The sequence below is a fragment of the Molothrus ater genome, chromosome 2, assembly GCF_012460135.2.
Source record: "Molothrus ater isolate BHLD 08-10-18 breed brown headed cowbird chromosome 2, BPBGC_Mater_1.1, whole genome shotgun sequence".
NCBI lineage: Eukaryota > Metazoa > Chordata > Aves > Passeriformes > Icteridae > Molothrus > Molothrus ater.
Window position 1 is genome coordinate 101,956,811 of NC_050479.2, and position 26,424 is coordinate 101,983,234.

Genomic DNA, 26,424 nt, shown 5'->3' on the forward strand with positions numbered 1-26,424 from the left:
CAATCAGCTGGAAAAGAGAGCAGGGAAACCATCAAATATAAAAGCTGTTCTGGATAGGAATGAGTGCTGAGATGCATTGGAAACTTCATGCTGCTGCTGCTTTTGATGAAGAGAAACCTGGTGTGACACCTGGCTCAGCCTACCTTAGCAATTACTGCAATGTAATAAGTGTGGATGCACTGACCAAAGCACTTGGTCCTGAGGTGTCTCGTGTCCTCATTGTTCATTGCAATGCTGGGATGGCCCCGACGAGGGGAGAGAATGATGCATCTGACTCCATGGGTATCAGAAGGCTAATTAATTACTTTATTATACTATATTATTCTATACATCTAAAACTGAATCTGCCAAGCACTCAACCCTGCACACTCTGCACACCCTGCACAGAATCTCGTGACTGTCAGCCGACGGTCCAGACACAAGCACACCCTGATAGGCCAAGGAAACAAAACACCATCACTTTGGGTAAACAATCTCCATATTGCATTCCACGTTGGCACAAACACAGGCACAGCAAATGATAAGAATTGTGTTTTCTTTCTCTGAGGTTCAGAGAATGTGATTCCCAGAAATATTATTGGGGAAAATTGTACTTTGCTTTTCTCTGTGAAGAGAAATGTGAAGCTACAGTTGTTACTAATGGATGTGGGTTTAGAGAAGTCCTTGTCTTTTTGCCCAGGTCTCTGGCAGCAGGCAGTAGCTTTATTGAGGTGGCCAGCACCCCAAAACCCACTCCCGTTCACAAGCTCTTTAATAATGACTACTTTGGTCCATTATAGGATGAATTATTTATTTAATAGACACAAAACTAGCAGAGAAAAGACTTAAATCAAACTAAGAGGAAATAGCAGGAATAAAGACAAAAAAAAACTACTAGCAAGCAAGTAAGGTTAAAGGTACCTATTAATTTTACAGCCAGCAAAGAAATAATATAACTTAGGATTCAATCTCTCTTATCTAATTGTTGGTGAGGCACACATCGAGATACTTTCCCTCAATTCCCAGGAAAGTAACCATGGAATCTGCATCCAAACTCCAGGAAGAAATCTTGAATGCTTGTCAGGGTGTAAGAGACTTCTGTCTCTCTGATAACTTGTCTGTCTTTTATAGTTTAAAACTGTCTCTCAGTCAAGAATATTTCTTGTATCTCTTCCCACATCTGCTCTCCAAACTAAAGTGTTGATCCTTAGCTGGGGTCTGAGCCCTTCTGGTACCAGACATGACCCCTTGCTGAGCCTTCCAGCCAAGGTTATCCCTTTATGCACCAGCTATCTGTGGTAGAGGGGAAGGACATGTCCTATCACACTCATTACAACCTAAATTCAAAGTGTTTATTTCAGAGTATCTCTAATCCAGCATTCAGGGCTAAAGAATTTGAGTGCACATACAGTCTGAGGCACTTTCATGAGCCGAGTGACTCCACCAAACCCTGTCTCACTCACACATCACCCCTTCTAGAAAGCTTTTCCTTTGCCTGTCACTGTGCTGGTGCTCACATCAGTTTGTACACACATCATCACCCTTTCAAGGGTTAATGCCAGAAAAATCTCTGGTTTTGTTTTTCCTGGTGAGACTCCTGAGGGGCACCACAGAGCTGGCTTATCCATTCACTGTGTTCATGTGTGGGCAGAGAGATCTCCAAGGGACTGTGGGTCAAGGGTGCAAGATTAATCCTCATAGCAGGAAGATACCTGATGTCTGCTGTCATGGACTGTCTTTTCCACAAGATTGAGGATGGCAGGATTTCCTCCTGAGTGGCCACCATGCCTTGTCTGAGTGTGACCAGGATCATTGTACTGTTACATGATTCATTGTGAAACATGAGAACGTGATGTTACTTAAGACTCAAAAGGGGGAATGCATTCACCCCAACCTTCCCCCCTTTTTTCTTTGCATAGTAAATAAAAATAGGAACAAAACATTGGTTTTGGACAATATTCTAGTGCAAGAAAATTTTGTTAACATGAATAACAGTGCAAGCAGTCTACTTTTTTCCTTTTGTTAGGAGTTAGAAATTTTGTTACTGACTTTAACAGGTGACTTTAGGCTTTAAAATGATGATAGGTGGCAAATTCTTGGTTAGAGACTTTGTGGTTGAAATTTGGCTATGAAGTTAGTAAATTAATATTCCGTGCATGTGTCAATGGACCTAGAATGTTAAGATGTTATATTCTTTGAATCTTCAGGTTTGATCTAGCAATAATGCAAGCAGGGCTATTAGGAATACCAAGAGACAAATTATTAATATAAATAATTATTAATTACTAATTATTACTATATTATTAACAAATTATATATCCTATAATCTCTTTGATACACAGCAGCCCATGCCTGAGACAGGAATGTAATACTTTCTTAATAACTTCAGTAAAATCAGATACCATAGGCTTAACAATTCTGATTTTATTAAATGTAAACAGCAGTGACAAATATTGTACTATGAACTCTAAGGCATATTTAACAAACAACTGTACATTTTTGTAATTCTTGTGTGATACCTTTTCAGTATTTTTACCTTCATCATTTGTTATCAGTTTATTAGAATTTTTGAAATATGGAATGAAACATGGGTCCTGCTGTGAAGCTCTTGATTTTTCTAGTCCCTGACCTTCTGCATAAGTTCTCCTGCTCGATTTGAACATTATACATATATTGAACATTATATATTGCACGGGAGTACCAAGCAGTTCTGCAATCTGCTTCACATCATATGGGGTTAATTCACCAGTAGTTATAAATCGAAGCATATTTGCATATTTACAACATCAGCCCGTGTTTAGCAGCTAGCTGGCGTTGCTCTGAGAGGATTTGCCAATTAAAGGCTGTGTATTTTTCAGGTGCTGTGCCATTACCTCACACCACTGGGAATGCTGGAATCATTCCCCTGCCCTGTTGCCAGCTCTCTGATGATGAAGTCAGCTCAGCCCCTTCTGGATCTCCACAGTCTGGAGCCTCCTGTTTTGCCTCTATCCAGAGGGTCACTGAGCCTCAGCTGGGGGCGTTTCCTGCTCGCAACATCCAAGGCGCTGCAGCTCCTGTTGGCAGGGCTGTAGGGACTTGCTCAGCTTGCTGGACCTTGCCTGTCGGTGCCGCGGTGCTGTGACAGTGACAGCTCCATGTGTGACAGTGACAGCTCCATGTGTGACAGTGACAGTGGCAGCTCCATGTGTGACAGTGGCAGCTCCATAGCTAGGCTCGGTACCGGGACCCTCCATCATGCTGTTGGAGCGTCTTGCTTCCGGTGTGCTTCCGGGTGTGACGTAGTGCCAACATCCGGGCATTTGTAGTGACGTCACCTCGGGCCCCACCCCCGCGTTGCCGCCGTAGGCAATTACAATATTAAAGTGAATATTATATGTGTTATGTTAGAAAGTTGTGGTGCATTAATTTTTGTAAATAGTGTGTTAAATATATTTTTAGGTTATAACATAATGTTAAAATAGAAACTATGTGATGTAAGATACTTTTATTAGAGGACCCGCACCGAGATAGCAGCCACAGGACACCTAAATCTTTCACCGAAAGAGAATTTATTGCTCCGTTATCAGAGGAAACGAACTTCTTCCCGCCTCGCTCAGCCATGAAGAAGCCGTCAGGATTCAGAGGAAGAAGTTGACACTGACCAGACAGAATCCTGTGTTTGAATGGAATTTATGCATCATGTATGAGGTGTATGAATATGCAACAGGTTATTGTTTTTAAGGGTTAATCCTCTGTTAATGGGTGTCCTTTTTCGGGCTTATTTTGCCCAGAAAGATGTATCCGGACTGTCCGTAACTCTTTATTTTCATTGTCTCATATTGTCCTAAATCCTAATTTTCCAAATTTTTATTACTCCAATTATATTACTATTTTTATAAACATTTTATTACTATTAAACTTTTAAAATTTAAAAAAACCGAGTGATTGGCGTTTTTCACAGATCTCTTGTGAGCAGTTGAATTACCCCCTGAATTACCCTGTGAGCAGTTGAATTACTGCACATTACCAGCAGATGCAGGGGGGTAATTCAGCGCAGTTTGGCCAGGAGAGGCGGCACGGCCGGCCATTGTGTTCCCCCACATGCTTTTGGGCTTAGAAAGGCACGCATTCCCCCCGAAAATTCATCTGGTGTGTTTTCCTTCCCATATAGTTCAGTTTTTAATAGTCCTATTAAATCCAAAACGAGCCTCTGCGGTTTTATAACTCTTGGCCACCCCCAAAACCTTAATTTTGGGGTCCTGGTCCCCCCCAAAACCCGAGTTTGGGGTTCTGGCCACCCCAAAACCTGAGTTTGGAGTCCTGGCCTGCCCAAAACCTCAATTTTAGGGTCCTGGCTCCCCCAAAACCCAGATTTTGGGGTCCCGGCCTCCCCTTTCCCCCAGCACAAGCCATAGAAAGCCGGGGGGGCCCGGCGCCGCCGTTGTACAAATGTAATAAAGCACCTGCTGCACCCCAAAACTGGCCTGGGGGATTCTGGGGAGTCCTGGGGGAGGTTTTGAGCAGACCACCAGGGGTTTAGGGCTTCCTGGGGGGGAGTTGGGATGTCCTGGGGGATTTTGGGGAGTCCTGGGGGGGCTTGGGAACATGCTGGGTGGGTTTTGAGATGTCTGGGGGGATTTGGGGAGACCTGGGGGCCTTGGGGGCATCCTGCGGGGGAGTTGGGATGTCCTGGGGAGAATTTGGGGAGTCCTGGGGGCCTTGGGGGGCATCCTGCGGGGGAGTTGGAATGTCCTGGGGAGAATTTGGGGAGTCCTGGGGGCCTTGGGGGGCATCCTGCGGGGGAGTTGGGATGTCCTAGGGAGAATTTGGGGGAGTCCTTCGGAGTTTGGGGGAGTGCTGGGGGGTTTTCAGGGTTCCATCTCTTTCCTTGAGGAGGGATTGAGGAGGAGGAGAGAGGGAAGAGAAGGAGGTGGGGAAAGAGAGGAGGCGGAGGGAGGGAAAAGGAGGGCTGGAAGAGGAGGAGACCAGGGAGGATGGAAGAGGAGGAGCGGGAGGAAGAGGAAGAGGAGGGACAAAGAGGGATCAGGGCTGAGCTGAAGCAGCCGCGGGGTCGAACCCTGCCTGTGGGATCATCGCCCCCGCATCGCGCAGGTGAGCGGCGAGGGAGAGGTCGGCTCAGATATCCCGGGGGGGGCTCTGGGTTGGGGTTTTTTTTTTTGCGGGGGGGGATGTTTGGAGAATGAAGAAGTCCAAAGTTGAGCGGAAAGGGCCCCTTCGGGGGACATCGGGGGGTGCCGGAGAGCGCCGCCATTGGCGGGAGCCTCAAGAGCCTGGAGAGGGGCAGGGATGACTCCTTGGAGCCGCTGCAGCCCAGAGCAGAGAATGAGGGGAGAAGGGACCCCGGGAGCCCAAAAAGCCCCGGCATCCAGAAATGGGGAGAGCGAAGAAGGGGGAGTGCTTCTCCGGGGACGCCCTGGGGGGATCTCTTTGCCCTTGCCTGTGGCAGGGAGGCAAATCCCATCCTGTCCTTGTCCTTCCTCCCCCAGAGCAGGAGCTGAGCATGGAGAGCAGGGAGGACAAATCCCCGCGGCAGAACCTGGTGGCAGAGGCCGTTTTGAGCGGCTCCACGGTGCAGGAAGCCAACGGGGAGGAAAAGCCCCGGAGATGCCGCACGAAGAGGGGCTGCAAACGCAGATGGCGGGGATCTGAGGGGGAAAGAGCCAGCCTGGGCCGGGAAGGTGGCCAGAGATCGAGCCAGATCTCGGAGCTGGTGCTCCATGAGCAGCTCCATGATGGGGAGAAGCCCCACACGTGCATGGAGTGTGGGAAGAGCTTCAGGTGGAACTCCAAGCTCATCGAGCATCAGATCATCCACACTGAAGAACGGCCCTATGAGTGTGGGGAGTGTGGGAAGAGCTTCAGCTTCAGTTCCAGCCTGATCAAGCACCGGAAAATCCACACTGGGGAACGGCCCCACGAGTGTGGGGAGTGTGGGAAGACCTTCAGGACGAGCACCCACCTGATCAGCCACCGGATGACCCACACTGGTGAGAGACCCTACAAGTGTGGAGAGTGTGGACAGAGCTTTAGCCGGAAGTCCAACCTGATGCGGCACCAGGTGATCCACACGGGGGAGAAGCCCTACGAGTGTGGGGAATGTGGGAAGACCTTCAGGTGGAGCTCTGACCTAATCAAGCACCAGATGATCCACACTGGGGAGAGGCCCCACGAGTGTGGGGAGTGTGGGAAGAGCTTCAGCTGCAGCTCCCACCTGACCAGCCACCAGAGGACCCACACTGGGGAAAGGCCCTACGAGTGTGGGGAATGTGGGAAAAGCTTCAGCTGCAACTCCAGCCTCATAAAGCACCAGAGGACCCACACTGGGGAACAGCCCTATGAGTGTGGGGAGTGTGGGAAGGGCTTCAGCCAGAGCTCTGACCTCATCAAGCACCAGAGGATCCACACTGGGGAACGGCCATACAAATGTGGGGAGTGTGGGAAGAGCTTCAGATCAAGCTCTGACCTCATCAAGCACCAGAGAATCCACACTGGGGAACGGCCCTATGAGTGTGGGGAGTGTGGGAAGAGCTTCAGGGACCATGACACCCTGATCAGACACCGAAAGATCCACACTAGGGAGAGGCCTTACAAGTGTTTCGAATGTGGGAATAGCTTTCGGTTCAACACTCATCTTGTCCTGCACAATCTGAGTCACACAGAGGAGAGGCCACTCTGCTGCCCCGACTGTGGGAAGGGATTCAAGTACAACTCCCAACTCATCATCCACCAGCGAATCCACACCGGAGAGAGGCCCTACGAGTGTGGGGAATGTGGGAAGAGCTTCTCACAGAGCTCTCACTTGACCCGACACCGATGCAGCCACCGGTAAGGGAAGCCCTGCAAGTGCAACGAGGCAGGAAGAGCTTCGTGCGCTGCTCCAGCTCCATCCCCCACTGGAGGAACCACATTCCCTGTGATCCATGTTGGAAACACACCTGGCTGCTTCTCCTTTTGGTTGGGCCTTAATTTTTTTATCTTCTCCCTCTCTCTGCACTCCAAAAGCCTAAAGGGATGGATCTGTCACCTCAAAACCACTCAAACACCAGTGAAAACACTTCAGTCTTAAAGGAAAAGAGCTCAGCTCCACATCAAAGTGGCTTTTTCCCCGCTCAAAAAAACTCTAGCTTGTGACAAACTAACTCGATTCCACAGCCACCAGAGTGAGATGGGGTTGGGAGGAGATTGGGAGAAGTGGGATCCCAATTTCGACCCTTGGGATGGGGATTGTGTGGGATGTATTTGATAGCAAATAAAAGTCTCAGACTTAGTGCTTTCTCTCCCGTTCATGTTCAGTCCGTTGCAGTTCTGTTTGCAGAGTGCCGCCGCCTCCCAGAGTGTCCCCTCACAGTGTCCGGCCTTGGCCTGAGCCCGCTCCTTTCCCCTCACGGTTCCAGACTGTGAGGGGGGATGAACAGGGGGAGGGGAGATGAAAGAGGAGGGATGAAGGCGGAGAGAGAGCAGCGATGGAAGGAGGAGAAGGAGGTGGGGTTAGGGAGGAGGAGGAGGAGGAGAAGGGATGGAAGGGGAGGGATAGAAGAGGAGAAGGAGGTGGAGATAACACAGAGGAGCGGGAGGAAGAACAAAGGCGGATCGAGGCTGAGCGGAAGCAGCCGTGCGGTCGAACGCCGCCTGAATTCGCAGCCCCCACGTGTGGGATCATCGCCCTCCCCGCATCGCGCAGGTGAGTGGGGAGGGGGAGCTTGGCTCAGATATTCGGGGGGGTCCCTGGGTTGGGTTTTTTGGGGGGCTGCGAGGAGAATGAAGAAGTCCAAGGCTGAGCGGAAAAGGCCCCTTGGGGGGACATCGGGGAGTGCCGGTGCCGTCCTGCCGGGGACGCCCTGGAGGGGATCTCCTTGCCCTTGCCTGTGGCACGGAGGCAAATCCCATCCTGTCCTTGTCCTTCCTCCCCCAGAGTAGGAGCTGAGCATGGAGAGCAGGGAGGACAAATGCCCACGGCAGAACCTGGTGGCAGAGGCCGTTTTGAGCGGCTCCACGGTGCAGGAAGCCAACGGGGAGGAAAAGCCCCGGAGATGCCGCACGAAGAGGGGCTGCAAACGCAGATGGCGGGGATCTGAGGGGGAAAGAGCCAGCCTGGGCCGGGAAGGCGGCCGGAGATCAAGCCAGAGCTCGGAGCTGGTGCTCCATGATGGGGAGAAGCCCCATACGTGCGTGGAGTGTGGGAAGAGCTTCAGGTGGAACTGCGACCTGATCAAGCACCAGAGGACCCACACTGGGGAGAAGCCCTATGAGTGTGGGGAGTGTGGGAAGAGCTTCAGCCGGAGCTGCCACCTGATCCAACATCAGGTGATCCACACTGGGGAACGACCCTACGAGTGTGGGGAGTGTGGGAAGAGCTTCAGGTGGAGCTCTGACCTGATCAAGCATCAGATGGTCCACACTGGGGAGAGGCCGTATGAATGTGGGGAGTGTGGGAAGAGGTTCAGGTCGAGCACCCATCTGATCAGGCACCAGGTGACCCACACTGGGGAGAAACCCTATGAGTGTGGGGAATGTGGGAAGAGCTTTGGACAAAGAGAGAGCCTGATCCAGCACCAGAGGACCCATACTGGGGAACGGCCCTATGAGTGTGGGCAGTGTGGGAAAAGCTTCACCCAGCGCTCCAGCCTGATCCAGCACCAATTGACCCACACTGGGGAACGGCCACATGAGTGTGGACAGTGTGGGAAGAGGTTTCAGACCACCTCCAGTCTCCTCTTGCACCAGCGGATTCACACAGAGGAGAAGCCCTTCCTCTGCCCAGACTGCGGGAAGGGATTCAGGCAGAACTCCAACCTCATCCAACACCGGCGCATCCACACTGGAGAGAGGCCCTACGAGTGTGGGGAATGTGGGAAGAGCTTCAGACTGAGCTCGCATCTGATCAGCCACCAGGTGATCCACACCGGGGAGAGGCCCTACCAGTGTGTTGAGTGTGGGAAGAGCTTCAGCTGGAGCTCTGACTTGATCAAGCACCAGAGGACCCACAGTGCTGAGAGCCCCTACAAGTGTGGGGAGTGCGGGAAGAGCTTCAGCCACCATTGCTCCCTGATCAGGCACCAGAGGAGCCACACTGGGGAGAGGCCCTATGAGTGTTCCGAGTGTGGGAAGGGCTTTACGAGCAGCTCCAAACTCCTCCGACACTATTGGATTCACACAGAGGAGAGGCCATTCCAATGCTCCGACTGCGGGAAGGGATTCAGGCAGAACTCCCAACTCATCATCCATCGTCGCATCCACACTGGGGAGAGGCCCTACGAGTGTCCCCAGTGTGGGAAGAGCTTCTCCAGCAGCTCTAACTTGAGCAAACACCAACGGAAGCACCAGTAAGGGAAGCCCTGCGAGTGCTCCGAGTGCGGGTAGAGCTTCATGTGCTGCTCCAGCTCCATCCCCCACTGGAGGAGGCACTTTGGGCACAGCCCTGGTCACTCACATTCCCTGTGATCCATGCTGGGAACACACCTGGCTGCTGCTTCTTTTAGTTTCACCTTAATTTCTTTTTGTTCTCCATCTCTTTGCACTTCAGAAGCCAATATGGATACATCTGTAACCTCAAAACCACTCAAATCCCAGTGAAAACAGCTCAATCCCACCCTGGAAGTGCTCACACCCACCTCAAAAAAACTCAATGTCATATCAAACTAACTCGATTCCACAGCCACCAGAGTAAGATGGGGTTGGGAGGAGATTGGGAGAAGTGGGATCCCAATTTGGAGCGGTGGGATGGGGATTGTGTGGGGCTGGGTGTGGGGGATGTATTTGATAGCAAATAAAAGTCTCAGACTTAGTGCTTTCTCTCCCGTTCATGTTCAGTCCATTGCAGTTCTGTTTGCAGAGTGCCGCCGCCTCCCAGAGTGTCCCCTCACAGTGTCCGGCCTTGGCCTGAGCCCGCCCCTTTCCCTGCCCCCTTTCCCCTCACGGTTCCCGCCCTTTCCTCACCCCCTTTCTCCTCACGGTTCCGGCCTTTGGGAACGGGGGAGGAGGAGGGAGGGAAGAAGAGGCCGAGCGGCTGCAGCAGGAGAGGAGAGGGAGAATTTCGTGGTCCTGGCGCTCCATGAAGTCGCCACAGCCCCTGGAGCATCGCCCCCCCCCATCCTGCAGGTGCCTGGGTTGGCAGAGCTGAGCCCAAATATCCCGGGGAGTGCCTGGGTTTGGGGTTTTTTGGGGGGATGTTTGCAGCTGGCAGGCCTCCAAAGCTGAGCCGCAGATGGACATCGTGGGGACATCGGGGGGTCCCCAGGAGGTGCTTTTGGGGGATCTGGGTGCCAGCAATGTCTGCTCCAAGTATGAGCCCAGTTGGTCCCCCCGTGTGCTTCCACTTTCCTCGGCACTCCCAGTATGAGCTTTCTCACTCCCAGTATGAGCCCAGTCATTCCCAATATGAGCCTAGTCACTCCCTGCCAGATCCCAGTCACTCCCACTACGGGCCCAGTTCCTCCCAGTCATTCCCTCTGATGATGCAATTTGCTGACATGAACATCCCAGTTTCATCCAGTGTGTTCCCAGTTCTCCCAGTTTCCCCTGGCATAATAATAGTCACACCCAGCATGGTCCCAGTATAATCCCAGTTGCTTCCAGTCTCTCCCAGTATGGTCCCAGCTGCCTCCAGTGTGGTTCCAGTTGCTTCCTAGATCAGCCCAGTCAGTCCCAGTATGATGCCATGTGCTCCCAGTTGCTCCCAGTCAGGCCCAGTATAGGGATGATGTGCAGGGTATGTTCCCAGTCACTCTCAGATACTCCCAGTATTAGTCCAGTCACTCCCAGTATGATCCAAATATGGCCCCAGTGCTCCCAGTCACTGCCAGAATAAACCAGTTTTGCTCTACATAGTTCCAGTTCCTCTTGTTCACCTCCACTTTCCTTCCAGTCACTCCCAGTACCCCCCAGTGTACCCCAGTTCCCTCCAGCATCTTTCCAATTCCTTCCAGTATGATCCCATTTGCTCACAAGCACTCCCAGTCAGCCTCAGTGTAGTGGCATTCACTGCCAGTATGATCCCAGACACCTCCAGCATGATCCCAGTTCATCCCAGTATAAGTCCAGCAGTTTCCAATCATCCCCAGCATGCTCCCAGTCACTCCCAGTTCCTCCCAGTTGCTCCTGCCGTGATCCCAGTTACTCACAGCTGCTCCCTGTCATCCTCAGCATAATCCCAGTCACTCCCAGAATATCCCATTTGCCCCTAACATGGTCTCAAGTGCCACCCGCAGGCTCCTATTCACTCCCAGTATGATCCCAGTGTGATCCCAGTCTCCATCAGTGTGATCACAGTCTGCCCTGGTATGGCAGTATGATCCCAATATGATGTCAGTACAAAGCCAGTACAGTCCCAGTCACTCCCAGTACGATCCCAGTCCAGCCCAGTCCCTGGCAGTGCTGCCACTGCTGGGATCCCCCAGCCCTCTGTGCGTGCCCGCCTCGCGGATGTGCCGAGAGGAGCCCCAAGGGCTGGCAGTGCCCAGGCAGGGTCCCCAGCAAGTCCCAGTTTGGATGTGCAGCCCCCAGTTTGCCCAGTTTGCCTCTCCTTCGGCCCGGGCCGGGTTTCCCCCGCCCGCAGCGGCTGGGAGCAGCCGAGAGCCCCGCGCTGCCCATCCCGACCTGTCCCGGCTCCATCGCCGCTGCTGCCGCGGCTGCGAGAACGGGCACCGAGGGCGTCGCTGCTGCTGGGGGAGGAGGAGGAGGGATGGAAGGGGAGGGATGAAGGAGGAGAAGGAGGTGGGGTAAGGGGGGAGGAGCAGGGGGAGGGGAGATGGAAGAGGAGGGATGAAGGCGGAGAGAGAGCAGCGATGGAAGGAGGAGGAGGCGAAGGGATGGAAGGGGAGGGATGTAAGAGGAGAAGGAGGTGGAGATAACACAGAGGGGGGAGGAGGAGGAGCGGGAGGAAGAGGAGGAGCGGGAGGAAGAGGAGGGGCAAAGGCGGATCGAGGCTGAGCGGAAGCAGCCGTGCGGTCGAACGCTGCCTGAATTCGCAGCCCCCACGTGTGGGATCATCGCCCCTCCCCGCATCGCGCGGTGAGTGGGGAAGGGGAGCTCGGCTCAGATATCCGGGGGGTTCCCTTGGTTGGGTTTTTTGGGGGGATGTTTGGAGAATGAAGAAGTCCAAGGCTGAGCGGAAAAGGCCCCTTGGGGGGACATCGGTGGGTGCCGGCGGCGGCTGCCGGCAGAGGCAGCCTGGAGGAGCAGAGCCCTGTGTCCCCCAGGAGGCCAAAGTGGGGAGCCCAGAGAGGGGGGAGCGCCGCCATTGGCGGGAGCCTCAAGAGCCTGGAGAGGGGCAGGGGGGACTCCTTGGAGCCGCTGCAGCCCAGAGCAGAGAATGAGGGGAGAAGGGACCCCGGGAGCCCAAAAAGCCCCGGCATCCCGAAATGGGGGGAGCGAAGAAGGGGGAGCTTTTGGGATTGCTGGGACTGCCAGCAGCCTGGGCAGGGTGGGCACCGAGGAGAAGGGGGACCCCCAATCCAAGCGTGACCCCCAGCAGCTGGGACAGGGGGGAACCCCCGAACACCAGAGGAGAGGGACCAGGGACGGGGAACTCCTGGGAGGCTTTTTCAGGGCTGAATCTTGGTGTTTGGGAGTGTCATGGTTTGACGCTGGCACAATGCCAGCGCCCCCATGAAGATACACCTTCTCCCTGGTTTCTGCTGTGAGATGTGACCAGGAATAAGCAAAGCAGGCTCCTACTTAGGGAAGAAAGAAAACAAAACTTTATTAACTACACTACAACTATGGATAAAAAGGAACACACACAGGGAAAAGGAAAACCTTACAAATACATTTCCTCCTCCCCCCATCAAATTTCCAATACAATGCATCTATTCCCCAAATCACCAACTCTTAGTCAGAACCACCCTTCAAACAATCAATCCTCAGTTCATCAAGAGGAGAGGAGTCCTTCTTGTACCATGGGCTTCCCCTGGAAACACAGCTGAAGCCTCGTGTGTTTCCGTGTTGCTCGTGGCACCGCCCGGAGTACATCTGCCATCGTGACCTCTTCCTTTCATGTCCAGTGCTCTCACCACTGAACACGGACCAGAGCTGCTTCTAGGGTTGTCTTTTTAAGGATGCCTTGTCCTGATCCAAAAAAGGCACAGTCTCTCCTTTGGGACACCTGTCCCCACAATCTCTCCTTTGGGACACCTGTCCCCCCCATATTTTTTCACCCCCTGGGGCCGAGGGGCATCAACACTGAACCCTCTTGGTTCTGTGGCCATTGCCTCCCCCTAGATGCAGTCTCTGTGTCACAAGGAACATGGGTCTGTCCATGGCTGTACAAATAGAGTCCAGCAAAAGCCACTCCATCATCTCTTCCCACTAGGGTTCCTCTCTACTCTTCTACTATCTCTCGCTCACCCAGACCTCTCTCACACTTGCACATTTCCTTCCTCGTCTTCCACTCTATCTTCTAGGAGAGGTCAATGATCTGTAAAGTTCTCATTCTCCAAAAAGGGGTTAAAAGCTCCTACAAGCGGCCAGCTGAACCCCCCCCTTCTTCTTCTCCGTCCCAGCCGTGCTGCCGGCACAGGCCCATGTTTATCCAGTTTCAAGGTTACAGTCCCAGGCAGAGGCTCTCTCTCTCTCTCTCTCTCTCTCTCTCTCTCTCTCTCTCTCTCTCTCTCTCTCTCTCTCTCTCTCTCTCGGCTGCCCGATGGCTCCCAGTGTTTCTCTCTCTCTCTCTCTTCCACCCCCGGGCTCAGGCCTACCTCTCCCGGCCACATGGCTCTTCCCCTCCCCCTGCCCAGCCAGCAGCTGGGCCGGGGGAGAGACCCGAACTCTTTCCTGCTGGAGACCCAAGAGGAGCCTCCCAGGGGAGAGCCCTGCTTTTAACCCCGTGTTCTCAGAGGCGTGTCCATGTCCTAATGGCCAGGTTAAATGCCAATATTAAAGTCTGAATATCCATTGGCCCAAACACAACATCCCAAAAAACACATTTCCTGTCAAACCACCACAGGGAGGTTTTTATGGAGCCCAGATGGCCGGTGACTTGTAGAGATGGACTCGGGCAGAGGGACCTTCAAACTAAACGTGTGTTGGGGAAGATGGAACAGGAAAGCCTTATAAATATGATTGTCTGGCAAAAGATTTTGAGAATATGGAAAGCAGAAGCAAGATTGAAATGAAAGCCAGCTTTGAGATGCCTTAGTTACTGAACAACTGGAAAACAATGGTGTGGCCCGACTGAAGGTACTCCCCTTTTGATGAAAGAATTCCCTCTGCTTACAGACAGGTCCAGGGGTCAGAGCAGACTCTACTAGCTTAGCAGAAGGGGTCCAAAGAGTAATTTTTAGGGTTTAAAATGTAACACAGTATGGTGATGTAATGATTTTTATAGGTTGTATGTAAATGCTATAGGATTTGTATATGGTACTAGATTGGTTAGTGAGAAATAGAATATTCAACACAGAAGAAGATTTATTGTATTGTAATGGGAACCTCGCTCTCTTACCCTTTTTACTCCCTTACTCTCTTACCCTCTCATCCTCTCTCCCCCTCTCTTCTCTCGGGCCTGCTCCGAGCTGTGCCTGGCAGTTCCAAGCAGGGCCCTGCACCCAGGCCCTTTGCAATAAACCACAAGTTCCACAACCTGGCTTCAGAGATCTCTCGTCTCCATCTGTCCCGACTGTCCTACCCCCGCAACGCTCCTACAAACGTGCTCATTCCTTGTTTTCCCCAAACCAGGATTTCCCATTGCCAACCCTTGGGAGGCTGCGAGGAAAAGGAAGATGCCCCGGGACACTGAGGCAGGTGAGGAGGAAGTCGGTGCCCCTTTCCCCCTCTGTGCTGCTCCATCTCCCAGCCCAGCACGGCCCTGGCTGCAGCACAGCCCTGGGGGGATCTCTTTGCCCTTGCCTGTGGCACGGAGGCAAATCCCATCCTGTCCTTGTCCTTCCTCCCCCAGAGCAGGAGCTGAGCATGGAGAGCAGGGAGGACAAATGCCCACGGCAGAACCTGGTGGAAGAGGCCGTTTTGAGCGGCTCCACGGTGCAGGAAGCCAACGGGGAGGAAAAGCCCCAGAGATCCCGCACGAAGAGGGGCTGCAAACGCAGATGGCGGGGATCTGAGGGGGAAAGAGCCAGCCTGGGCAGGGAAGGTGGCCAGAGATCGAGCCAGAGCTCGGAGCTGGTGCTCCATGAGCAGCTCCATGATGGGGAGAAGCCCCACACATGCGTGGAGTGTGGGAAGAGCTTCAGGTGGAACTGCGACCTGATCAAGCACCAGAGGACCCACACTGGGGAGAAGCCCTATGAGTGTGGGGAGTGTGGGAAGAGCTTCAGGTGCAGCTCCCACCTCATCCAGCACCAGAGGACCCACATAGGGGAGAAGCCCTATGAGTGTGGGGAATGTGGGAAGAGCTTCAGTCGGAGCTCCCGCCTGATCCTGCACCAGAGGATCCACACTGGGGAACGGCCCTATGAGTGTGGGGAGTGTGGACAGAGCTTCAGCCAGAGTTCTCACCTGATCAAGCACCAGGTGATCCACACTAGGGAATGGCCCTACAAATGTGAGGAGTGTGGGAAGGGTTTCATTCGGAGCTCCCACCTGACCAGCCACCAGAGGACCCACACTGGGGAACGGCCCTATGAGTGCGGGGAATGTGGACAGAGCTTCAGGTGGAGGTCTGACCTGATCAGCCACCAGAGGATTCACACTGGGGAGCGGCCCTACGAGTGTGGGGACTGTGGGAAGAGCTTCAGAGAGAGCTCCAGCCTCATAAAGCACCAGAGGACCCACACTGGGGAGAGGCCCTACCAGTGTGGGGAGTGTGGGAAGAGCTTCAGCTTGGGCACCAGCCTGATCAGCCACCAGAGGATCCACACTGGGGAGAGGCCCTACAAGTGTTCCAAGTGTGGACAGAGCTTCAGCCAGAGGTCCCACCTGATCACGCACCAGATGACCCACACTGGGGAGAGGCCCTACGAGTGTTCCAAGTGTGGGAAGAGGTTTAAGATCAGCTCCCATCTCCTCCGGCACTATCAGATTCACAGGGAGGAGAGGCCCTTCCAATGCCCTGAATGTGGGAAGGGATTCAGGCAGAACTCCACCCTCATCACCCACCGGCGCATCCACACTGGGGAGAGGCCCTATGGGTGTGATAAATGCGGGAAGAGGTTTCTGACCAGCTCCAGCCTCCTCCTGCACTATCGGATTCACACAGAAGAGAGGCCCTACAAGTGTCCCCAGTGTGGGAAGAGCTTCTCACAGAGCTCTTACTTGACCCAACACCAACGGAGGCACCGGTAAGGGAAGCCCTGCGAGAGCCCCGAGTGTGGGAAGAGCTGCTCCAGCTCCATCCCCCACTGGAGGAGGCACTTTGGGCACAGCCCTGGTCACTCACATTCCCTGTGATCCATGCTGGGAACACACCTGGCTGCTGCTTCTTTTAGTTTCACCTTAATTTCTTTTTGTTCTCCATCTCTTTGCACTCCAAAAGCCAATATGGGTACATCTGTAACCTCAAAACCACTCAAATCCCAGTGAAAACAGCTCAGTCCCACCCCGGAAGTGCTCACACCCACCTCAAAAAACTCAGTGTCCTACCAAACTACTCGATTCCACAGCCACCAGAGTAAGATGGAGTTGGGAGGAGATTGGGAGAAGTGGGATCCCAATTTGGAGCGGTGGGATGGGGATTGTGTGGGGCTGAGTGTGTGGGATGTATTTGATAGCAAATAAAAGTCTCAGACTTAGTGCTTTCTCTCCCGTTCATGTTCAGTCCATTGCAGTTCTGTTTGCAGAGTGCCGCCGCCTCCCAGAGTGTCCCCTCACGGTTCCTGCCCTTTCCTCACCCCATTTCCCCTCACGGTTCCCGCCCTTTCCTCACCCCCTTTGCCCTCACGGTTCGGCCTTTGGGAACGGGAAGAGGAGGAGGAGGGAGAGAGGAAGAGGCCGAGCGGCCGCAGCAGGAGAGGAAGGGGAGAATTTCGTGGCTCTGACGCTCTCTGAAGTCGCCGCAGCCCTGGGAGCATCGCCCCCCATCCCGGGCAGGGGGAGCTGAGCCCAAATATCCCGGGGGGTGCCTGGGTTTGGGGTTTTTTGGGGGGATGTTTGCAGCTGGCAGGGCTCCAAAGCCGAGCCGCAGATGGACCTCAGGGGGTCTCGAAGCTGGCAGTGTCCTCCCAGTATGAGCCCAGTTGCTCCCCTGTGTGCTTTCAGTTTCCTCGGCACTCCCAGTACAATCCTGGTAACTTCCCCCGCCTCCCTGCATGATCCCAGGCACTCCCAGACGAGGTCAGTCCCTCCCAGTCCTTCCCAATGATGATGCGAATTGCTCCCAGCACAGTTCGAGTTGCTCCCAGTTCCTTCCACTTTCATCCAGTGTGTTCCCAGTTCTCCCAGTTGTCCCTAGCATACTCCAAGGCACTCCCAGTATGATCCCAGTCTCTCCCAGCAGGGCCCCAGATGCTCCCACTTGCCCCCAGCATGTTCCCAGTTCCCCCAGCACATTCCCAGTTGCTCCCAGTCTGCTCCCAGTCCCACACCCATATGGTCTGAGACCCTCCCAGTATATCCCAGTTGCCCTGAATATTCTGGCAGTCGTTGCTAGGCACTCCCTGTTACCTCAGCGTGGTTCACTTGCCCCCAGTTTTATCCCAGTTGCTCCCAGTCACTCTACTTATGTCCCCAATTGGCTCCCAGCATGGGCCTGGTAGCTCCCAGTAACCCCCAGTCAGGATCCAATCACACCCACTCTAATCCCAGTGTGATTGTAGCCACTCCCAGTATGATCCCAGTCACTTGCAGTCTAATCCCAGTTGCTCCCAGACACTCTGAGTACAATTCCATTGCCTCCAGTGTGATCCCAGTTGCTCCCTGTTAATGCCAGCATGACCCCAGTAGCCTCCAGTATGATCCCAGTAAGTCCCTGTCTCTCCCAGTTTATCCCAGTTGCTTCCAGCTTGTTCCCACTCACTCCCACCTCTTCCCAGTTGCTTTCAGCACCATTCCAGTTGCCCCCAGTGAATCCCAGCATGATTCCAGTCACCCTCAGAGTGATCCCAGTTGCTCCCAGCATGGGCCCAGCTGTTCCCAGTGTGCTTCCATCACTCCACTATGGCTACAGACACTCCCAGTATGGTCCCAGTTGAACCCACTTGTCCCTGCTATAGTCCCAGTCACTCCCCATATGATCCCAGTCCCTCCCAGCAGGATTCCACTCACTCCCAGTTGCCCCCAGCATGGTCCCAGTTCTCCACAGCATGGTCCCAGTAGTTCCCAGTGTGGTTCCAGTCATCCCAGTATGGTTACAGACACTCCCAGTATATCCCAGTTGCCTCTGGCATGTCTGTAGTCATTTCCAGACACTGCAAGTGGCCCCAGTAAGGTGTTAGTTCTCCCAGTATGATTCCCCCGTCATGCCCAGTATATCCCAGTTGCCTCCAGCAGGCATCCAGTCCTTCCCAGTTGCTTTAGTTTGCTTGCAGCATGATCCCAGTTTTCCTCAGTTGCTCCCAGTAGCCCAAAGTGTGATCCCAGTCACTCCCTTTCAACCCCAGTATGATTCCAGTAAGCTCCAGTTTGATCCTAGCCACATGCCAGCCCTCCCAGTGTTTCCCCAGCATAATCCCAGTTACTTCCAATCTCTCCCAGTATGGTCCCAGCTGCCTCCAGCGTGGTTCCAGTTGCTTCCTAGATCAGCCCAGTCAGTCCCAGTATGATGCCATTTGCTCCCAGCATGCTCCCAGTCAGGCCCAGTATAGGGGATGATGTGCAGGGTATGTTCCCAGTCACTCTCAGATACTCCCAGTATTAGTCCAGTCACTCCCAGTATGATCCAAATATGGCCCCAGTGTGCTCTTTTTAGCTTTTTCAACTTCTCTGGTTTCTTTTCCACACAGCCCTTTGGCTGGGATTTCCTGTGACCTTTGTTTCAAAGCTAGCTCCTGCAGCCTTTGCTGCCTATTTTTGGCTCTTCCTGGCCTCTTTCTTTTCCAGCATTTTGCTCCATCTCTCTCTGCAATTTCCACAGGTCCTTGGACTGCTTGTCCTCATGTCACCATGAATAATATAACACCCCTGATGTTCGTGTGTCAGAGACATAACACATGACAAAACTCCCCTTGGTCATCAGCAGACCTGATTTATTGTATCAGACACCCTTTCATAGGCAATTCAAAAACTGCCAGTGCTACACAGACATTGGTCTAAACTCTGTTGCCCCACAGACTCTTAACCGGTCAAATGCTTGTGTTTTAGGAGAGTTGTTATTTGTCCAAGCCTCTGTCAGTCAGCCCAAAGGCTGGTTTGTGGAGGTGGGCTGCATTTGTTATTTATAACTGGATTCATGTTCAGCTTGCAATGCAACAGGCAACCAAAGTACTTATTTAGGAAGGAAGGGAGTAATTTTCATATACTTAGAAAAATCCTGGATTGAAAAGAGCCATTTTCAACTGATTAATTTAATTCACTAACTGCTGCTCCAGGAGACACATCATACCTCCACCAAGGAAGGCAAAATCTCTGTGCTTACAGCAGCAGCTGGAGGTGGTGGAAAGGAGGAGGAGAGATGTTCACTTGCCAGAAAAGTGGAACCCAACCAGGCAGCTTTGGAAGGGTGAAGGTGCAGCAGTAGCAAATGGGAAGCTCTGCACTTGGCTTTGGGACAAAACAATGTGAAGGGGCATTACAAAAATCCAGTAAAAACAAATGAGCTATTGATACGTCTCAGCACAGTTGTGCCAGACTCACTGCAAATTCAGGGTTCCTGTTTCATGCTGGGATTTGTTCTTGCACCAGCCCCCTGCCCACACCTGTTCTGCCCCCTCCCGGTGATGCTCAGCCTTCAGCTCTGCTGTGTGTGCCAATGCATCTCCCTCCTGCAACCCTAGGACATGCTATCTCTGTTCAGGAGCATCACTAGATTTTATAAAGAGTGCTGGTGACCTCTGGGGTGCTTGAATCTATTGTCAGAGTGACATCAGCTGGGAAATCCTGGTAGTGGAGTAGGACTTCTTTTTAAGAAGTTACTTTCCACCCTACAGGACATAGAAAATCAACTCAGTTCTTCTGAAATCAAAAAATCCTAAGAAAATTGTAACTTTCCATAATCTGAAAGCAAGCAATGACCTCCCTCTTCAAGAGCATTTCCAAGATTAATATACAATGAAGTTGTATTTTAATTATTTCTTGTCACTGCAAATTCTTCATAGATGAAATGAGAAAGAGTGAGGCACAGCAGCACAGCTGAGGGACAGAGCTCAGCACAGTGGAGTTTCCTCTTTTTGTCACACAGGAATGAAGCTTCAAGCATCAGATCTTATGGTGGGTGGAGGTGACAGCGGTCATACTGAAGGGCTGGCTGCTGAGAATGTTTCTTTCCTGGTCCTTCTGATGATATAGTTGTATTTTAATTTACTGTTAGGACTACAGGCTCCTCATTAAAAGGCAGAGCAGTTACAACACAACACTACATTAACATGTTTATAATAATTGTTGTCACAGGCTGCCCACATGTATTACTATGCAAGAACCTAAAGGATTTCATATGATCAAGGCATAAAGCACAATTGTATTTCTTTCTGAAAGCTATCCAGGATTGCTGTAGAGTACCATGGACAATTCTAGAATACACAGACAAGTGGGAAATATATCAGGATTTCTTCTTGGACAAGAAAGAATGCATATTGTATTTCTGAATGTGTGATAGGTGTGGGTGGAGAAATCCTTCTCAAAGAGGAAGATAGGTAAAGAAATTCTCAGAGACTCAGATAAGCATTGAAAAAAGGTTTCTTTTCCTTGGGGCAGGAGACTATTTATTAAATTTTTTTTTAGCCAAAAATCTCTATAGGTACAGCTGAGCTCATCTTTTGGGAAAGAAGCTGTATGAGATCTTACTTGGTAATATCTATGTTTGCTTCTCTTACACCTATTATTAGTTTGCTGAACCACTACAACCAGGGTTTCAATTAAGATTTTGTTTAATGACTAAAGATTTACAGTTCCAGCAAGTGACAGGCATTTTTTCATTGTCTAAGTTAAGCCTTGCAAAGGGAAATTGCCTCTTTTCCATATAGAAAACTGATTGCCCTGAAGGTCATGGGGAAAAAACACATTTTTTAGACACAAGCTAGTTTAAAAGATGTTGAAAATATCTCCTGAAAACCAGTCTGCATGCACAGCATGTCCTTTTGAAGAAAGGAAAAAGCCAAGCTTCCCAGGAGAGAGTGACTCCTGGACTTACTTTGGCACCAGTGTCCCTTGGCAAAAAGGCAGGTGCTGAGCTAGCACGCTCCCTGGGACCACTGTCAGGAAAAAGGAATAATTTGCCTGCTGTACTGCCACTTCATTGAAGACTTTCAAAGGTCATAGAAGTAAAAGGAAGGAAAAAAGTGCAACAACTGCCACTAGAAGCATTTAATTTTGGTTTTCAGAAGCCCAGTTTCACAAGTAAAAGGCCAATTTAATTAAACTTAGACCTCTGCAATATCAGACAGTATTTGTTTCTCCCTCTTCAGTATTTTTTAACCTTCATTTCAAGTTATGAATGGGTAAGATGTCAATACTCTAAAACTGCAAGATGGTAAAATTTCAGTTTGGTGCATGATTAGATTCTGTGGGCTCCAATCATGAAATAATGAGGCAAAATGTAATGGAGCAATAATGTATCTAATGCACAGGGTTCCATGTTACAACCCTCAAAACCAGTCAATCAGTAATTCCTGTCCTTTAATTAATTTCTTGTTTAGCATCATTCATATTAAGAATTACTTTTCGAAAGGAAAAAAATGAAACATTATCAACCCAAATATATTTTAACAGCCCTGACACAGCAATATTAAATTCACAACCTTTAAGAATATGTATGACCTCGAAGAACAAGACACCCCAGTCCAGTCAGTACAAATATTCCCCACAAACCTGTGTTAATGGACCACATAACAGTTTCTTGATCAGGCAGCAGAGTTCCATGTCAGCTTATCTTGATTAAGAAAGACATTGCAAGCTGTTAGTTGTAATTCCCTACATTGTTTCAATAACAATTTCTGTATGGTAGGAATCCCAAAAGAAACTCACACTGGATAAATATACTAATAGCTAAAAACCCAAATAATAGGTCCTCCACTAATATGATACCAGAGCACTTGTAAGTGAACTTTAAAATCACAGATTAATTTTGGTTGGAAAAGAATTCTAAGGTCAACAGGTCCAACAAGTTACTGAAATGTCTGAAAACCAGTATTTGCCATCAATTACATGTCGTTGCTGCTAAGCTAAACATAAACATTTTAAAATCAAGTGATGTGGTAGGTATAAAGATGACAAAATATTTCAGTCTTGAATTTGGCAGTCCAGATGGAGGAGTTCAAAGTATAATGAGAATATTATTAAATTGTGCCTCTGTAGAAATAAAGAGCAGTAAAATCAGAATTTTATCTTGTTTTTAACATGGACAGTACTAGCAGTTTTGTTAGCAGAGCCACATGAAGTAAATGGGGCCATCTGCAGGAATGAAAAAGTCCAAAATTTACAGGTCAACGTGAACCATTCTGACTTAATCACTGATAAAAGCATAAATGGAATAATTTCCCAGGGCTCCATTCTGTCCTACTACTGAGTTTTCATCATTTGTTTAATCTAAGCACCATTCTGAGATTTACAATTAAGATGTTAAAGAAAGCTGCTACAGAAACAAACGACACTGAGTTATAGTTTAAAAGTAGAAACACATAGCCAAGTATTGAGTCAAAGAAGATGCATCTTCAGAATATAAGCTGAGCTTGCCTTTCTGTACTGAGCTTCTGACTTTAAGAGAAAAGAGAATAAAGAGCAAGTATGCATCTCAGAACTGCTTGTCCCTGAAAGATACTACAAATGTCTGAAAAATTAAGAAGGTAAATTAGCTGTATAACATTTTTATTTTACTATATTGACATTTTATCCACAAATACTTTATCAGAGTAAAAATAGAAAATAATTGTTTTATGGAAAATTACAAAAAAAGGCAAAACAAAGAAATTTGTAATAATTAGCAGATATAAGTGTCTTTATTTAAAGAGTAAAAAGTATGCAAAACCCCTTCTGTTTTACAAAAATTGGGAATATTCTATGTTTTCCTTCCGGCAGTAACAGAAAATCCTTTGACAATATATTCTACATCTTTTGTTTTACTGAAGACATCAAGTTAGTCACAGATTTCTCCTTCAACAACAGACAGCGTGATAATAATTTTATACCACTTGAAAGGTTCTTTCTTTACTAATTAGAACATGGTGGAAAAGCAGATGGAGCCACAACAAAGAACCCCAAGGACCCTTACTCCTACTGAAAGGCTGCAAAGCAACAACAGGATGTAACCACAAACAAAGGATGGGAGCAGAAGTTTCCCCCATCGGACTTACCATGTAACAGGAAGAGGCAGGGGAATGAAGTATTGATACTGCTTTTCAATTTTGCTGTGTGCTTACCCACAGTCCAGTTTGATATAGAAAGCTGGTATTTTAAGCTTCTTTTCTTTTTATCCTGAATTTTAACTAAAAATGCCTCTCAAAAACTCTGCTATTTAGAACCCGTGACTTGTACTGGACTTGTGTTTAGTCACGGAATGTTGTTACAAGCAGAGCTGCTGCCCTCAGACATCCACTTCACATAATTCTTGGTTAAGCAGACCTCCATCTCCTGCACAAGATGCATCCAACACTTGCCAATCAATGACACCAACTCTAACAGCAAGAAAAGGGGTGATGTTGACCTTTCATGACAGATACACTTATATTTTTTGCTCAGGGCTTACAATGTTTTTTACAAGCAAAATGACATCAGCATGCTCAGCAGGTGGAGTGCTGTAAGAACTCAAGGATGAGAACAACAGTAAGAGTTACCAAAAGAATCCAGCAAAAACCCTTTGATTTTATAATCATGTCAATGATGAAAAAACACAAATTAGAACTATATGCAAACCTTCTAGTCAAGCAAAACCTATTTGCAGATGAGCATCCACCTACAAAAAAAACTTGTCCTCAACACATCTTGAGGATACACACAAGTCTTTGTATTCTCTGCCTTCTGCCTGCAAGTGTAACCATTCCTGCTCAGCTCAAGAGCAGCAGCCCAGTGCTCTCACTGCTCAGCACAAACACACTTTGTTCAGAATCTCACTGTTCAAGGACTTCAGATTTAAGGTTTAAGAGCAGCTCGATCCCTAACAGAATTAAAGGTCTTCCCTTGTAATTGTTAAGTGTTACCAGAGGGGGTTTAATTTCTAAAACGTTGGTGAACATCAATGCTGACATAGTAATTATGCTTTTTTTTAGCAGGAAGAGGCAAAAGCAACCCCCAAATCATACCATTCTCAGACATCAAAAGAAGCAGTCTAACAGACACCAGTATGGAAACTCAAAAGCTGAAGCCTACTTTTCTCTGCATGTGTAAGTTTGCAAGAAGCACTGAGTAGCTCAGAATTCACGATACATCCCAACTATTTCTGACTCATCATCCAGGCTTCAAATTGCACCTAGCTCTGGAGCATGCATTTGGCTTTAGAAGCTTCAAAAATATCACTTGGAAGTTCAAAGAGAATTTAATTTTAAATAAAAAGTACCTCTTTGTAGTTAATATACGTTAGACTGTACAATGATTGGGAAATTAAACCACAGTTCTCTGTAAAACTATTTTCAATTTGCTTTCTGTTCCTAACCAGGGACTACTGACTGTGATTAACTTAAGTCTTTGGATACTAAGGTTGACTACCATGCAGGTATAAGCACCTTGCAGAACACAGCATTAATACTCCCCACCAAAACAATCCACTCTTTGGGTGAGGGCTGTTTTTTCAAGTTTTTGAATTACCTGATGGGGAATGGCATGGGGGGAAGAAGTTCACCTTTGCTTTCTGCCAAATGGCTAATGTCAAGCACATATTTCAAAACAGGTATTTGCCCTCATATATGTATATTATGTGCATACTACAATGAAATACTCATAATTGGCTTTTCACCTAAGCCATATCTAAACCTGGATCTTCTTCCTCAGCACTGATCTCCAGTTAAGTTTAGTCTTAAGTGTCCTTTGCTTTTAAACACAGAAGCTATTTTAAGAACTTGATGCTTTGTAACATTTAACATGTCTTTCAGCTCCACTTGATTAACAGAATAACGAATATATTGTAAACTTTGAAAGCATCAAATGCCATTTGGTAGTTCAGCAGAGAACAAAAGACTGGAAAAGGCTGCATTCACACAACTGATCAGCCTGGGGACTACAGGGACTTAATTTTTGTTAGAAGTGTTGCAAAAATTACTTTGCACAGCTGTGGTCACAGGCTCCACCTCTCACTAGCTGCAGAAGTTGGGGTGATCCCTTAAATTACATTAAAATATATGCTGTTAAAAGATCCAAATTTATGCACGTCTGAGTTCTTTATAGAAATTCATGCTCTATATTGTACAATCAAGAAACAAAAGACGTTTCCAATTCTGATCAAGGTAAGAGCACCAACTGCTCTGGTTATAGAGGAAAGGCCTCAGGTTCCCACTTACAGGTCCCAGTGCTTAATTATCTTTCTCTGCTTGCAGGGATGCTGTAGCCAGAGCCACTGCTGTAACTGGCTGTGCAATGCCATGGAGCTGCATCTTGGCCAGTTTCTTCTGCTCGCACTCCGTGACCAAGCGGTTCAGCTCTGCTGCGCTGTACCCAATCAGAGTCTTCAGGTCACACACAAATTTGTACACAAACCTCTTGCCCTGCACCTTGCAGATCATGTCTCCATCATAGTAATACCTGCAAAATAGAAATCGGCAACAGAGAATTTTAGCATCTGCAATTTTCATATGCATCCATTACTTACTTAAGGTCACCAGAGGCTAAAATATTATTCTTCTTCTCACTGAGATTCTCATAATTTCATATTCCAAGATATTCCTTAGACATTTTCTTATATGAGAAAAGAGAAGTGTTGAAAACTGTCTCTGTACCTTGGTATATTAAGGAGAAATAAAGCACAGTAATTATTTTACAGGCTACTGGAAGCATCAGTTCAGGAGAAAGTCCTAGACCAGTTAAAAAACAGCTTGTCAGGGAAGATGTCTTATAGGTAGTGCTTTGCCTTAATAAGAAAATACTGTCTTTCCCCATATTATGGTCCTTTGCTTTGCTTTTCTGAAGAAAAAAATTAATGCTGGAAACGGGTTGAAAATTGCCAAGAAGAAAAAAATTAATGCTGGAAACGGGTTGAAAATTGCCAAGCAGTTTCCATGCTATGAAAGCAGCTATTCTCTCCATACTGTCTTCAAAAATGGAAATAAAACTATAAAGGCATGGGTTGGATTTGTGGGGTTTTGTTGGTTTAGTTTTTTTGTTTGGTTTGGTTTTTGTTGGGTTGGGGTTATTTTATTATAATTCATATGCTGTTAAAACTACATCTTTGCTTTTATTTACAACTAAAAAGGGAAGTCTCTAACTATAAGTATCTTTTATATTATGTGACAAAAGAATTATCAGACTGGGCAGAAATATAGT

General features: G+C 49.1%; 1 protein-coding gene across 3 annotated transcripts; it reads left to right on the forward strand.

The window, feature by feature from the left end:
- The first annotated feature begins 4,992 nt into the window (after nucleotides 1-4,992).
- Nucleotides 4,993-26,223, forward strand: LOC118693654 (zinc finger protein OZF-like). 3 transcript variants are annotated; one of them, XM_036394437.2, is made up of 7 exons: nucleotides 4,993-5,073; nucleotides 5,469-6,807; nucleotides 8,109-9,100; nucleotides 10,271-10,274; nucleotides 15,087-16,211; nucleotides 24,222-24,335; nucleotides 25,482-26,223. In XM_036394437.2, exons 2-7 carry the CDS (start codon nucleotides 5,483-5,485, stop codon nucleotides 25,678-25,680), a joined length of 3,759 nt encoding a protein of 1,252 aa, XP_036250330.1. In that variant the 5' UTR covers nucleotides 4,993-5,073; nucleotides 5,469-5,482; the 3' UTR covers nucleotides 25,681-26,223. The 3 variants fall into 3 exon arrangements, with proteins under 3 accessions (XP_036250330.1, XP_036250321.1, XP_036250297.1); XM_036394428.2 differs by lacking the exons at nucleotides 4,993-5,073; nucleotides 5,469-6,807; nucleotides 8,109-9,100; nucleotides 10,271-10,274 and adding exons at nucleotides 11,923-11,991; nucleotides 14,653-14,718 and having other exon boundaries at nucleotides 14,873-16,211; nucleotides 24,222-25,576; XM_036394404.2 differs by lacking the exons at nucleotides 4,993-5,073; nucleotides 5,469-6,807; nucleotides 8,109-9,100; nucleotides 10,271-10,274 and adding an exon at nucleotides 14,657-14,718 and having other exon boundaries at nucleotides 14,878-16,211.
- Nucleotides 26,224-26,424: the final 201 nt, after the last annotated feature.

Excerpts from the sequence above, each read along its gene's own strand:
- LOC118693654 (XM_036394437.2), top strand. The coding sequence starts at position 5,483 with ATGGAGAGCAGGGAGGACAAATCCCCGCGGCAGAACCTGGTGGCAGAG. Across the intron at positions 16,212-24,221 it reads CAACACCAACGGAGGCACCG|CAGGAAGAGGCAAAAGCAAC; the intron begins GTAAGGGAAGCC and ends GCTTTTTTTTAG. Across the intron at positions 24,336-25,481 it reads GCCTACTTTTCTCTGCATGT|GGATGCTGTAGCCAGAGCCA; the intron begins GTAAGTTTGCAA and ends CTCTGCTTGCAG.